The 13,049-nt window shown below is 35.8% G+C and overlaps 1 protein-coding gene across 5 annotated transcripts in view; it reads left to right on the top strand.

Annotated features, from left to right (window-relative positions):
• CLASP1 (cytoplasmic linker associated protein 1) overlaps nucleotides 1-13,049 on the top strand; it is a 379,426-nt gene that overhangs the window by 226,322 nt on the left and 140,055 nt on the right. For 3 of the 5 annotated variants that reach the window (XM_074214965.1, XM_074214964.1, XM_074214967.1), the window contains exons 16-20: nucleotides 106-183; nucleotides 8,406-8,573; nucleotides 8,985-9,034; nucleotides 10,665-10,832; nucleotides 12,557-12,604. In XM_074214965.1, coding sequence (XP_074071066.1) covers nucleotides 106-183; nucleotides 8,406-8,573; nucleotides 8,985-9,034; nucleotides 10,665-10,832; nucleotides 12,557-12,604 — 512 coding nt within the window. The remainder of the gene's footprint in view (nucleotides 1-105; nucleotides 184-8,405; nucleotides 8,574-8,984; nucleotides 9,035-10,664; nucleotides 10,833-12,556; nucleotides 12,605-13,049) is intronic. The other 2 variants (XM_074214968.1, XM_074214966.1) reach the window with 1 other exon arrangement.

Raw genomic sequence — 13,049 nt, forward strand, 5'->3', positions numbered from 1 at the left:
AATTTCTCAAGATGCAAGCAATAGAAATATATTTAAATTTGATATTATTATTTTGAAATTATTTTTCTTAACCTTGTTCATACACATCTCTCTTTATGTAAATAGACACATATCAGTATTAGCAGAAACAATAAAGAAAGGAATACATGATGCCGATTCTGAAGCCAGAATAGAAGCAAGAAAGTAAGTGTTTGCTGAATGACTTCTTAGTAAATCTTTTAGATCTTGCTTGTTAGTTTGCATTGACCAAGAGTTTATTTAATATGCTTTTCTCAAAGTTCAAGTTATACATTTAATAGGCAATTACAGAATATTTTATTGATTACATGTGCCCTTGCTAATAGTTTAAGAAGTTTTAATGATCCTGTTATCAAATTTTGTTCAAAACAAGCCCAAGAAAACAAGAAGTCTTTTTTTTAAAATTAGTGGTAAAAAAGTACCCAAACTGAATTACAGCTCAAATAACTGGAAATAAATCTTTCATAAAAGAACTTTGAGAATAAGTTTCTGTTTGCATTCTGAATCACTTGATTGGAGCAAATGATACTTGTAGTTTTTGTTTTTTTAATATGTAAATAGTAAAAGATTTTCATTGTGACAATTATTTTCTAAGTCAAAATTTGGACTATTTGCTTAAGTGTATATTTTTTTGTTTTTTTAAATTAATTTTTATTAAAGATATTATTTGAGTTTTACAATTTCCCCCCATCTTGCTCCCCCCCCCCCCAGAAAGCACTCTGTCAGTCTTTACTTTGTTTCCATACTGTACCTTGGTCCAAATTGGGTGTTAGGGATCATATCCTTAAAGAAGAGAAGTCTTAAGAGTTGACAAGATCAGACAATACTATATCCGTTTTTTTCGAAATTAAAGGGAATAGTCCTTGAACTTTGTTCAAACTTCACATCTCCTTATCTGGATACAGATGGCACTCTCCTTTGCAGACAGCCCAAAATTGTTCCTGATTGTTGCACTGATGGAATGAGCGATTCCTTCAAGGTTGAACATCACTCCCATGTTGCTGTTAGGGTGTACAGTGTTTTTCTGGTTCTGCTCATCTCACTCAGCATCAGTTCATGCAAATCCCTCCAGGCTTCCCTGAAATCCTGTCCCTCCTGGTTACTAATAGAACATTAGTGTTCCATGACATACATATACCACAGTTTGCTAAGCCATTCCCCAAATGAATGACATTTATTTGATTTCCAATTCTTTGCCACCAAAAACAGGGCTGCTATAAATATTTTTATACAAGTAATGTTTTTACCCCTTTTTCCTCATCTCTTCAGGGTATAGACCCAGTAGTGGTATTACTGGGTTAAAGTGTATGCACATTTTTGATGCCCTTTGGGCATAGTTCCCAGTAGCTCTGCAGAAGGGTTGGATGAGTTCACAGCTCCACCAACAGTGTACTAGTGTCCCAGATTTCCCACAACCCTTCCAACAATGATCATTATCCTTCCTTGTCATATTGGCCAATCTGAGAGGTGTGAGGTGGTACCTCAGAGAAGCTTTAATTTGCAGTTTTCTAATATTTAATGATTTAGAGCATTTTTTAATATGGCTATGGATTGCTTTGATCTCCTCATCAGTAAATTGCCTTTGCATATCCTTTGACCATTTGTCAATTGGGCAATGGCTTTTTGTTTTAAAAATATGACTCAGTTCTCTGTATATTTTAGAAATGAGTCCTTTGTCAGAATCATTAGTTGTAAAGATTGTTTCCCAAGTTACTACCTTTCTTTTGATCTTGGTTACATTGGTTTGATCTGTGCAAAAGCTTTTTAATTTAATGTAATCGAAATCATCTAATTGATTTTTGGTGATGTTCTCTAACTCTTCCTTAGTCATAAACTGCTCCCCTTTCCATAGATCTGACAGGTAAACTAATCCTTGATCTTCTAATTTGCTTATCGTATTTTTTTTTATGTCTAAGTCCTGTAACCATTTGGATCTTATCTTGGTAAAGGGTGTTAGGTGTTGGTCTAATCTAAGTTTCTTCCATACTAACTTCCAATTATCCCAGCAGTTTTTATCAAAGAGGGAGTTTTTATCCCAATGGCTGGACTCTTTGGGTTTATCAAACAGCAGATTGGTATAATCATCTCCACTTTTACACCTAGTCTATTCCACTGATCCACCACTCTATTTCTTAGCCAATATCAAACAGTTTTGATGACTGATGCTTTGTAATATAATTTTAGATCAGGTAGGGCTAAGCCATCTTCTTTTGCACTTTTTTTCATTAAGCTCCTGGCAATTCTTGATTTTTTATTTCTCCATATGAATTTACTTAGAATTTTTTCCTAACTCATTAAAGTAATTTTTTTGAATTTTGATTGGTAGGGCACTAAACAGATAGTTTAGTTTTGGTAGAATTGTCATTTTTATTATATTAGCTCTACCTATCCATGAGCAGTTGATATTTGCCCAGTTATTTAAATCTGATTTAATTTGTGTGAGAAGTGTTTTATAATTGTTTTCAAAAAGATTCTGAGTCTGTCTTGGCAAATAGACTCCCAAGTATTTTATATTGTCTGAGGTTACTTTGAAAGGGATTTCTCTCTCTAGCTCTTCCTGCTGTATCTTGCTAGACATAATATAGAAAAGTTGAGGATTTATGAGGGTTTATTTTATAACCTGCAACTTTGCTAAAATTGCTAATTGTTTCCAGTAGCTTTTTGGATGATTTCTTGGGATTCTCTAGGTAGACCATCATGTCATCTGCAAAGAGTGAGAGTTTTGTCTCTTCCTTCCCAATTCTAATTCCTTCAATTTCTTTTCCTTCTCTAATTGCTGATGCTAACATTTCTAATACAATATTGAATAGTGGTGGTGATAATGGGCACCCTTGTTTCACCCCTGATCTTATTGGGAATGCCTCTAGCCTCTCCCCATTGAATATAATGCTTGTTGTTATGGTTTCAGATAGATACTGCTAATTATTTTAAGGAACAGTCCATTTATTCCTACACTCTCTAGTGTTTTTAATAGGAATGGATGCTGTATTTTGTAAAAAGCTTTTTCAGCATCTATTGATATGATCATATGATTTCTGATGGGTTTGTTGTTGATATAATTAAGTATACTAACAGTTTTCCTAATATTGAACCAACCCTGCATTCCTGGAATAATTCCTGCTTGATCATAATGTATTATCTTAGTGATAACTTGTTGTAATCATTTTGCTAAGATTTTATTTAGGATTTTTGCATTTATATTCATCAGGGAAATAGGTCTATAATTTTCTTTCTCTGTTTTAACACTTCTTGGTTTAGGTAACAGCACCATATTTGTTTCATAGAAAGAGTTAGGCAGAGTTCCATCTTTTCCTATTTTTCCAAAGAGTTTATATAGAATTGGAACCAACTGTTCCTTAAATGTTTGGTAGAATTCACTTATGAATCCATCAGGCCCTGGAGATTTTTTTCTTAGGGAGTTTAATGATGGCTTGTTGAATTTCTTTTTCTGAGATATGGTTGTTTAGGTATTTAATCTCTTCTTCATTTAACCTGGGTAACTTATATTTTTGTAAATATTCATCCATTTCACTTAGATTATCAAATTTATTGGCATAGAGTTGGGAAAAATAATTTCAAATTATTACTTTAATTTCCTCATTGGTGGTGAGTTCACCTTTTTCATTTATGATACTAGCAATTTGGTTTTCTTCTTTTTTTTAAATCAAATTGACTAGAGGTTTATCAATTTTATTGGTTTTTTTCATACCAACTTTTGTTATTTTTAATTCAGTAGTTTTTTTGCTTTTGCTTTTATTAATTTCTACTTTAATTTTTAGAATTTCTAATTTAGTGTTTAATTGGGGATTTTTGATTTGTTCTTTCTCTAATTTTTTTTAGTTGCATGTTTATTTAGTTCATTGATTTCCTCTTTCTCCAATTTATTCATGTAAGCATTTAGAGCTATAATATATCCCCTGAGAGTCGCTTTGAATGAATCCCATAGGTTTTGGTATGTTGTTTCATTATTATCATTATCTAGGATAAAATGCTTAATTCTTTCTGTAATTTGGTTTTTTTTTTTTTTTTTTTTGTCTACTCATTTTTTAAAATGAGGTTATTCAGTTTCCAATTTGTTCTGGGTCTATATCTCCTTGGCCTAGTATTGCACGTGACTTTTATTGCATTGTGATCTGAGAAAGATGTATTCACTATTTCTGCCTTTATGCAGTTGATCATTAGGTTTTTATGCCCTAGTACATGGTCAATTTTTGTATAAGTTCCATGTACTGCAGAGAAAAAGGTATTTTCCTTTCTATCCCCATTTAGTTTCCTCCATAAGTCTAGTATATCTAATTTTTCTAACAATCTACCTCCTTAACGTCTTTCTTGTTTATTTTATGATTCGATTTATCTAGATCTGAGAGTGGGAGGTTGAGGTCTCCCACTAGCAGAGTTTTGCTGTCTATGTCTTCCTATAGTTCTTTCAGCTTCTCCTCTAAGAATTTGGGTGCTGTCCCACTGGGTGCATATATATTCAATATTGAAATGACTTTATTGTCTATGGTACCTTTTAGGAGAACAAAGTTTCCTTCCTTTTCTCTTTTAATGGGATCTATTTTTGCTGCTGCTTTGTCTGAGATAAGGATTGCCACCCCTGCTTTTTTTACTGCAGCTGAAGCAAAATATATTTTGCTCCAACCTTTTACCTTTACTCTATATGTATCTCTCTGCTTCAAATGAGTTTCTTGTAAGCAGCATATTGTAGGATTCTGGTTTTTAATCCACTCTGCCATTTGTTTACGTTTTAAGGGAGAGTTCATCCCATTCACATTCAAAGTTATGATTACTAATTCTTTATTGCCCTCCATGCTATCTTCCCTCTGTTTGTATTTCCCCCCTTTCTCCCCCCTTTCTCCATATTCCCCAGTATTTTGTTTCTGAATGCCACCCCCTTCAGTGTGTTTGCCCTCCTATATCACACCCTCCCCTTTCTTTCCCCTTTCCCCTTTCCCTTCCCTTCCTTTTATTTCCCCCTTCCCCCCCACTCCCCTTCCCTTTCTCTGTCCCCCCTCCCCCTTTTCCCCTTTCAATACTTGAAAGGTTTGATGTTTTATAAGTTAACTGAGTATGTATAGGTGGACTTTAAGCCATGTCTGGTGAGAAGAAGATTCAGGTGTTTCTCCTTTGCTCCCTTCTTCCCCTCTATTACCATAGGGTTTTTTTACCTCTAAGTGTAATGAGATTTACCCCACTCACTCCCCTCCCTCCTCCAGTCTCTTTCCTGTCCCCCTTTATAAGGAGGTAGTTTTTTTTAGATCATTCTATCTAAGTCATAGAAAATTCTTAATGTCTCTCCCTTCTAAATTCAGTATATTCTATCGAATAGAGTCAAAATTCCTGAGAGTTTTTAGGGTCTTTCTCCCAAGTGGGGTTAAAGCCAGTTACATCCCATTAGATAGCAGTCTCATGTATAGGTCATGAATGTCCATCATTTTTGGCTAGGTATAGTCTCTCTGTTAGAGTTACAATTCTGAAGATTTATGAGAATCTTTTTTCCCCCCATGCTGGGATATCGCCAGTTTCAACTTACTAGATTGCAGTTTTTTTCCTTTTACCACCACCCTTTTTTTTTTTTAAACCTTTTCATGTGTCTCTTGAATCTGTTGTTTGTCCAAATTTTCTATTTAGCTCTGGGCTTTTCATCAGAAATTTTTGGAATTCTTGTATTTCGTTAAATGTCTATCTTTTTACCTGGAAGAGAAGGCTCAGCTTTGTGTGAAAGTAGATTCTTGGCTGCATTCCAAGCTCCCTTGCTCTTTGAAGTATTTCATTCCAGGCCCTTCGATCCCTTAAGGTTGCAACCAGGTCCTGCGTGATCCTTACTGTGGCTCCTTGATATTTAAATTGTTTCTTTCTGGCTGCTTGCAGCATTTTCTCTTTTATCTGATAGTTCTGGAGTTTGGCCACAACATTCCTTGGTGTTTTCATTTTAGGATCTTTTTCTGGTGGGGATCGATGTACTCTTTCAATAACTACTTACTTTGCCCTCCGATTCCATGATATCAGGGCAGTTTTCCATCACTAGATCCTGCAATATTAAGTCCAGGTTTTTTTTTTCCCTTCAATGTTTTCAGGAAGTCCTATAATTTTCAGGTTGCCCCTCCTTGATCTATTCTCAAGGTCAGTGGTTTTGTTGATGAGGCATTTTACATTTGCTTCTATTTTTTCTATTTTTTTTGATTTTGTTTAACTGACTCTTGCTGTCTCATGGAGTCATCAGTTTCTGTAGACTCCATTCTTTCTTGGTGGGAGGAGTTTTCTGTATTAACCTTTTGCAACTACTTTTCCAATTGGTCAATTCTACTTTTGAAAGAGCTTTCCATTTGACCAATTGAGGTTTTGAGAATTAATTTTCTTTTTGCATTTGCTCATTTGAGGATCTGAGAGAATTATTCTCATTTTGTATTGGTCCAATTGATGATCTGAGAGATTTATTCTCATTTTGTATTTGTCCAATTGTACTTTCTAAGGTTTTGTTTTCTTGTTGCAAGGTATTAATTGTCTCTGCCAAATTTTTAAGCTCCTTCCTCATTTCTTCAAGGAAGTCTTTCTGTGCTGAAGACCATATTGTATTCTCCTCAGAGGTTCCAGGTCTCTCTGAGTTAGGGTCTTTCCTTTCTAAGAATTTTTCTATGGATCCACCTTTTGGCTGACCCTTTTTCATTTTGCTAAGACCTTGAGTTGGGGAGGGGCTGTTTCACAGGGGCTTGGGATAAGCTAAAGGCTTTCCTCACTGGGTGCAGTTTCTCTGGCTGGCCAGTAGGAGGTGCTGGTTGCTTTCTTTAGAGTGTCTGTGGCCTTGATTGAGGCCTTCTCCCTTTCCTTGAAGGGAGGGGTTGGAGCTATTGAATTCTTTTGCCTTCAATCAATGGTGGGCTTTACCCTGGCCTGAGGTCATTTCTCAGCTGGGCTGGTTCTTCTGCTCACACACCTGGGCCTGAGGCAGAAGTAGTTTGCATTTGCTTGTTAGGGAAGAAGTCTGAGTTCTAATGGGACTCAGACCAGAGGAGCCCAGGGATGTTGTTGGAAGCCTTCCTGCTCCAGAACTTTCCCCCCAGGCTTGTTCGGGATCTCCAGGGGGACAGCTCCAGCACCAGCGCCTCTGCTCCCCCAGGGACTCACGCCCCCTCGGTCCAGCCCCACCTCTGATCCAGCAGGTCCGGCTCTAGGACCCTCAGACTCCTGGTTGCAATTCAGCTGTTAATCTGGCTGATCCAGAGCTGATCCTCCCTCTGAGCCCAGACTCACCTGCCCAAATTCGGCCAAAGCTGCTGCCTGAGACAAATCTTGAGGTAGATGTTCTTTCTCCTGCCTTTTCTTTCTGGGTTTTGTGGGTCAGATTTCTTTTAAGAGGTTTGTTTCATATGATAGATGGGGAAGAGATCAGGAGACTTTAGAACTGTGCCTGTCTTCTCTCCGCCATCTTGGCCGGAAGTCCTTAAGTGTATATTTTTAAGAACAGTTTTGCACTATTGGTTCATTTCTGACTTTCAACATCTTACCATCTTCCCTCAGCAATTATTCTTTACCCCCCATACCCTTATCCAAATGGATTTATGGGTTTTCATCATAGCATAGAATGCTACCCAAAATACACAGTAACATTAAATAAATATTTAACTTTTCATTTATAAAATTTGAGGAGTAAATCAGTTAAAAAAAATTGAACCATTTTACATCTTTTAATTCTTCATAAAAGTATATTAGCATTTTGATCAGCCTTACAATGAATTAATTCATTTTAACAAAGCAGTATAGATACTTTTCATCTTCCAAACATGTCTGGTATGGTACTGTTTTGTTATTTGATTTTTTTTTTATTAAACTCTAAAATTTCTTACAGTATAATTTTTTGTTTCTTGTCTCTGCCTAAATACATTTACTTTTCATTGGTTCTGGCATTAAACTAACTAAATGTGATTATAGGGTTCTTTTTTTTCTTCCCCCCCCTTCTTTTGGAGCATTATATTTTATCTGTTTACTTAACTAGTACCTCCATTGTAGAAAATGGATCAGAACACACTGTCAAGGGAGGCAAATTGATTTGACTTTGTGGCACAGACTTGCATTTTGGTTGTTGTACATGCACCAAAGTCTAAAGCAACTGAAAAGCCAGGCACTCACAGCTTAGCTAGATACATCGAACAGGAGAGGAAATTTTTTAGTGCACAGTGTAGTCATAAAACAAATTCCCTAATTTTCCAAACAATTTTTGGTTATTAAACTGTCTTAGTCCAGGCCTGATTGTTTTCTTCAGCAATTCACAGTCATTCTTCAATTGCTGTAGGATTGTTTGTGAAAGGATCCTCTGACAACTTTCTAATCTAGGGTTTGGGGGAATTACTTGTGCATCTTTACTGAGATGTCTTTTATTTTATTTCTAGATGTTATTGGGGTTTCCACAATCACTTCAGTAGAGAAGCAGAACATTTATACCATACACTGGAGTCCTCTTATCAGAAAGCTCTGCAATCACATCTGAAGAACTCAGATAGCATCGTGTCCTTGCCTCAGTCAGATCGTTCCTCTTCTAGTTCTCAAGAGAGCCTAAAGTAAGAGATCAGTTTCCAGTGGGGGTTTTGGTTTTTTAGTTGTTTCTTATCTTGGATGTGATTTGTATGGTTTTTATCCAGGATGTATGTGCATAGAAAATATTGCTAGCTCTAGGTTATCTTAACTCTGAATAATTTGGTAAGCATTTATTGAACATGTATTGAATTCATAGGTTCATTTGAGGAGAGAATTAGGATACTATAAAAAGCAAAAAATGTCCATATTAGGAGTTTACAGTAAAGTTTGTTTACATAGCATATATCAAGAAGAATTTTAAAATAAATATATAAACAAGTTAATGATAAGCATAGTGTAGATTGTATATATATGATTTCTGAGGAAGTTCAAAGAAATTCCTGTGATTCTGTGTTCTTTATAAATGTTAAATATAGATCTTTCTTAATTACTAGCCGTCCACTGTCTGCCAAAAGAAGCCCAACTGGAAGTTCCACATCTCGAGGTAAGATTAAGAACTCTTTAAGGAATTCTCTGAACTTATTTTTTCCATGTTTTCCAAAAACATTAGATCCAAAATATTTAGAAGGACCTGAATGTGTCAAGGACAAAGCCCCCATGAGCTGATATGATGTGTTGTGTGTCCTTGGGAAACTGGCACCAATCATTCTGCACTCATCTGAGAAATGCTTGGCAGCAGGGACCCTCATAGATAATCAGAGCACCCTATTTTCATGGTCCAGTAGTTCCTAAGGGGAAAAGAATATGTCTTTTGCTTTTTCCTTTCTTCTTCCCTTTGGAAGAATTTTGTTCTTTTCCCACCTTACCACATGTCACACTCTGTATGAATTGGGAATTATTGAGGTTCTATATGCATATTTGATTCTCTGGTAGCAAATCTGTTTTCCACATGTCTCATGATATTGTGATGCCTGTTGACAGTAACAGCATGTGAGGAAGCCTTGTTTTACTAAAACTCTGATGTACCCTGTCTTTTCTTCCCCTCCCCACCCCCACCTTCTTTTCTGGTGTTGTCTTGCCTTTTAGATTGTAAGCTCCATGGGGGCAGGCTGTCTTTTTTTTTTTTTTTTTCATTTGTACTCCCAGCTCTTAGCATAGTGCCTGGCATGTAGTCAACTTTTAATAAATGTTTACTGAATTGGGAAAAGATGAGATGGGAATCCCCCCATTGTACAAACCGGGTTATGACAGATAGGCCATTTTTTGACATGACTTTTATCTGCTTCCTTCCATGTAATACATAATTCTATGCCTCTTTGCTATATGGCTTGCCTTTCTTCTGTAGAACTCCAGTGACAGTCTCACTGATGATGAGAAGAAATTTTGTAATTATCACTGAGGGGAAAAATTAGGACAAAGAATTTTTCTTAAACTCTTATCTAATTTTCTTTTTGTCAGTCTTGCTAATAGAACCATTTTTCCCTGGAGAAAACTGAAATTAAGAAAATTGAAGCAAGCTCAGAAAACAGAACACAAAGATGTTGTCAGCAAGAGTGGGCATGAGACTCAGGAAGGCAAAACAGTCTTCTCCAGTGTCTTCAGAAATAGGAAAAGGAAAATAAACCACCATGTTTACATATGCAGTTAATTAATTAATCAGTCAGCAGGTATTTATTACCACTTCCTCTGTGCCAGGTCTTTTTTTTAAGTATTGAAACTATAAAGAAAGGCAAAAATGCAGACCCTGCCTTCGAGCATCTTATGTTGTAAAGGGAAGACTGTACAAAAACTGAACAGACAAAATATGTAGGTAATCTCTGTGGGAATACACATTAGCAGGAAGAGAGGAGAGGAGATAGGAGAAGAAAGACTGAGGAAGACCTCCTGCAGAAACTACAGTGAACATAATTTATATGTGGGATAAAGAAGAGTGGAACTTCATAGGAAAGAATCTTCATTTCTCTCCTCCCATTCATTATTAACCAGTGTTTTGCTTTCAGGTAGAGTATCTACTCTAATATGTTCAGGTTGGGGTGAACTTATTTTAACTGGTTTGAGTGGGTTAATGCTACTTTGGTACAGAGGTAGCCTTGGAGAAATTTTTTTTCAATGTTTATTTATGGCTATAGTCAAGTTCTTCCTCTTGGGTTTATTTTGTTCTCTCCCACATTAAGCTTCGACAGTGAGCACCAAATCTGTTTCAACAACTGGATCCCTGCAGCGGTCTCGAAGTGACATTGATGTGAATGCAGCTGCCAGTGCCAAATCAAAAGTCTCCACTGCTGGTTCCACTCCTTTCAGTTCTGCAGCTGCCTTGCCTCCAGGATCATATGCATCCTTAGGTAGGCCTCAAAAACTCAGCAATATATTTAATTCATCAATTTCAATATTTTGATCAAACTTTAAGCAAGTTATAATTGAAAGAAATGTTAAAACCATGTGAATAAATATTCAGGAAATGAAGATCTGCTGGTCATCATACACATTATTCTCCTTAAAAATCAATACATAGGTAGTTTGATATTATACAGAGATGCCTTTCCCTCAGTTTCTTAGTTATATTCAGCCTTCTGTGTCATTCACCAATATTTGAAATAATACCACTTAAGACATGTTTGCTGTCACTTACTATTCTGCCAAACACATGCTTTCCCAATCTCTTGCCACATCTCTCAGTTATTTCCAGTCAAGAAGGAAAGCAGTGATGAAATGGCATTAAGGAATTAAGGATAAATTTTGGGAAGAATATCACCAGAGCTTTGTTTTTTAGATATAGGTATTGGACATAATTTGACTTTTTCTCCAAACAAAACATATCAAAGCATATACATCCAAATGAGAGTAGTCCTTCAGAGTACTAACCTTGTGAAACACCTCTCTTGTTGCTGAGAAAACTTCTGACATTCTTTGGAATGGTCTTCAAATAATGTTTCTAAAAGAGATATGGTTGCTTTTGTGGTGGGCATTATTGTTAGCCTCCAAGATTATATTTAATTTTTGGAAATGGCCACAAGTTATTTGAAGCCAAACCCAGTGAAGGAGGTGGGTGTTATAGGTGGGTGAATGCCATTTGGTGAAAGTAAAGGTTAATTATAGAACTGTGAAATTTTTTTTCTTGGGTAGCACTAGGGGGCTGTTGCCCAAAAAAGGGTTCTAGAAATGTGTGTGTTGGTTTTATTGTTGAGATAAATATCTAGATTTATTTTAGTGGGACTACTTTTTAAAAGAGGAAATAGCCATTGGGATGTGTATGTTCTGATTTTTTTTATTTAAAAAACACATAAAAAGCAGCAATAAAAAGCAGTTATATCACAAATACAAGTCAGTTTCATTGGGAAGAAGTGCAAGTGGTATTTTCTTCCCAAATATTAAACTCTTAGATTATGTTAAAGACTTTTTCGAGGGGTGACTAGGTGGCGCAGTGGATAAAGCACTGGCCCTGGAGTCAGGAGTACCTGGGTTCAAATCTGGTCTCAGACACTTAATAATTACCTATCCGTGTGGCCTTGGGCAAGGCACTTAACTCCATTTGCCTTGCAAAAACCTAAAAAAAAAGACTTCTTCCAAAATTTAAAACAAAGGTTTATTTTGCTGAGAATTTTTTTCATAAAGAAGGGAAGAAAATCATCTAGTTTACCCAATATTTTGTTTTCATTTTACATTCAGAATTGGACTTTTATAACTTCCATCTTGATTTCTTTGCAACTTATACCAATTTGGTATTTATGTGTTTCTTAAGATCAAATCTGTCTCTGAAGCAGCTAATTGTTTCTTGTTTTCCCGTAACTTAATGTTAGATGGATGACCACTAGATGTTACTACATCAAAATTCCTACCAAATAAGGTTTTTTAAAAAAGGTATTATATGTTAATTCGTATTCCTTGTCCTCTCTTCCTTTTAAAGAAAAAAGGTTAAATGAAATGTGGATTGATTTCTTAACATAATAAAAAGTGTTTGTTTTTTGTTAATGGTTTTTGTTTGGCTTGGCACATTTGTTTTAGTGTATAACCAAAGTTTGTTCAGAATAATAGAGTTGAATCTGATCCTCCTTTTCCAAACTTCTAGAGTCCAGACACATCAGGGAGGACATGGAGTACATAGGCCTTGAACCAGGTACCATGCTATACAGCTTTTGCTGCTGTATAATGTAGATTTGACTAGGCATTGCTAAAGCAAGCTTCTTACTTGCTTCTCTATCCTGTAGGTATAACCTTTTCCCTGTTTGCTAGAAATTTCCTTCAAAGAGGGAAGGAAATTCATAGTGCTGTAGTTGAGCTAAATTTCCTCTCTGATGGTATGCAGTGTATGCAGAGTTGCTTCTTGGTTCTTAAAATATAGACAAATCCATTAATTTAATAACATACCAGATTTAGATGCTTCAGAATTTGCTTTGCAGTTCAAAACTGATTTCCTTTTAAGCTTAATTTAAAATAGAATTTTTCACTTTTTTTTAGTAGCTAATTTCTGCCCTTTTTTGATGTTACTAACTGTTCCCTGTTATCCCTTCCTTTGTTTTGTTTTTGTTTTTTCTTTTGATTTGCTTAAAGATGGTACTACC

This window comes from Macrotis lagotis, chromosome 1, assembly GCF_037893015.1.
Source record: "Macrotis lagotis isolate mMagLag1 chromosome 1, bilby.v1.9.chrom.fasta, whole genome shotgun sequence".
NCBI lineage: Eukaryota > Metazoa > Chordata > Mammalia > Peramelemorphia > Peramelidae > Macrotis > Macrotis lagotis.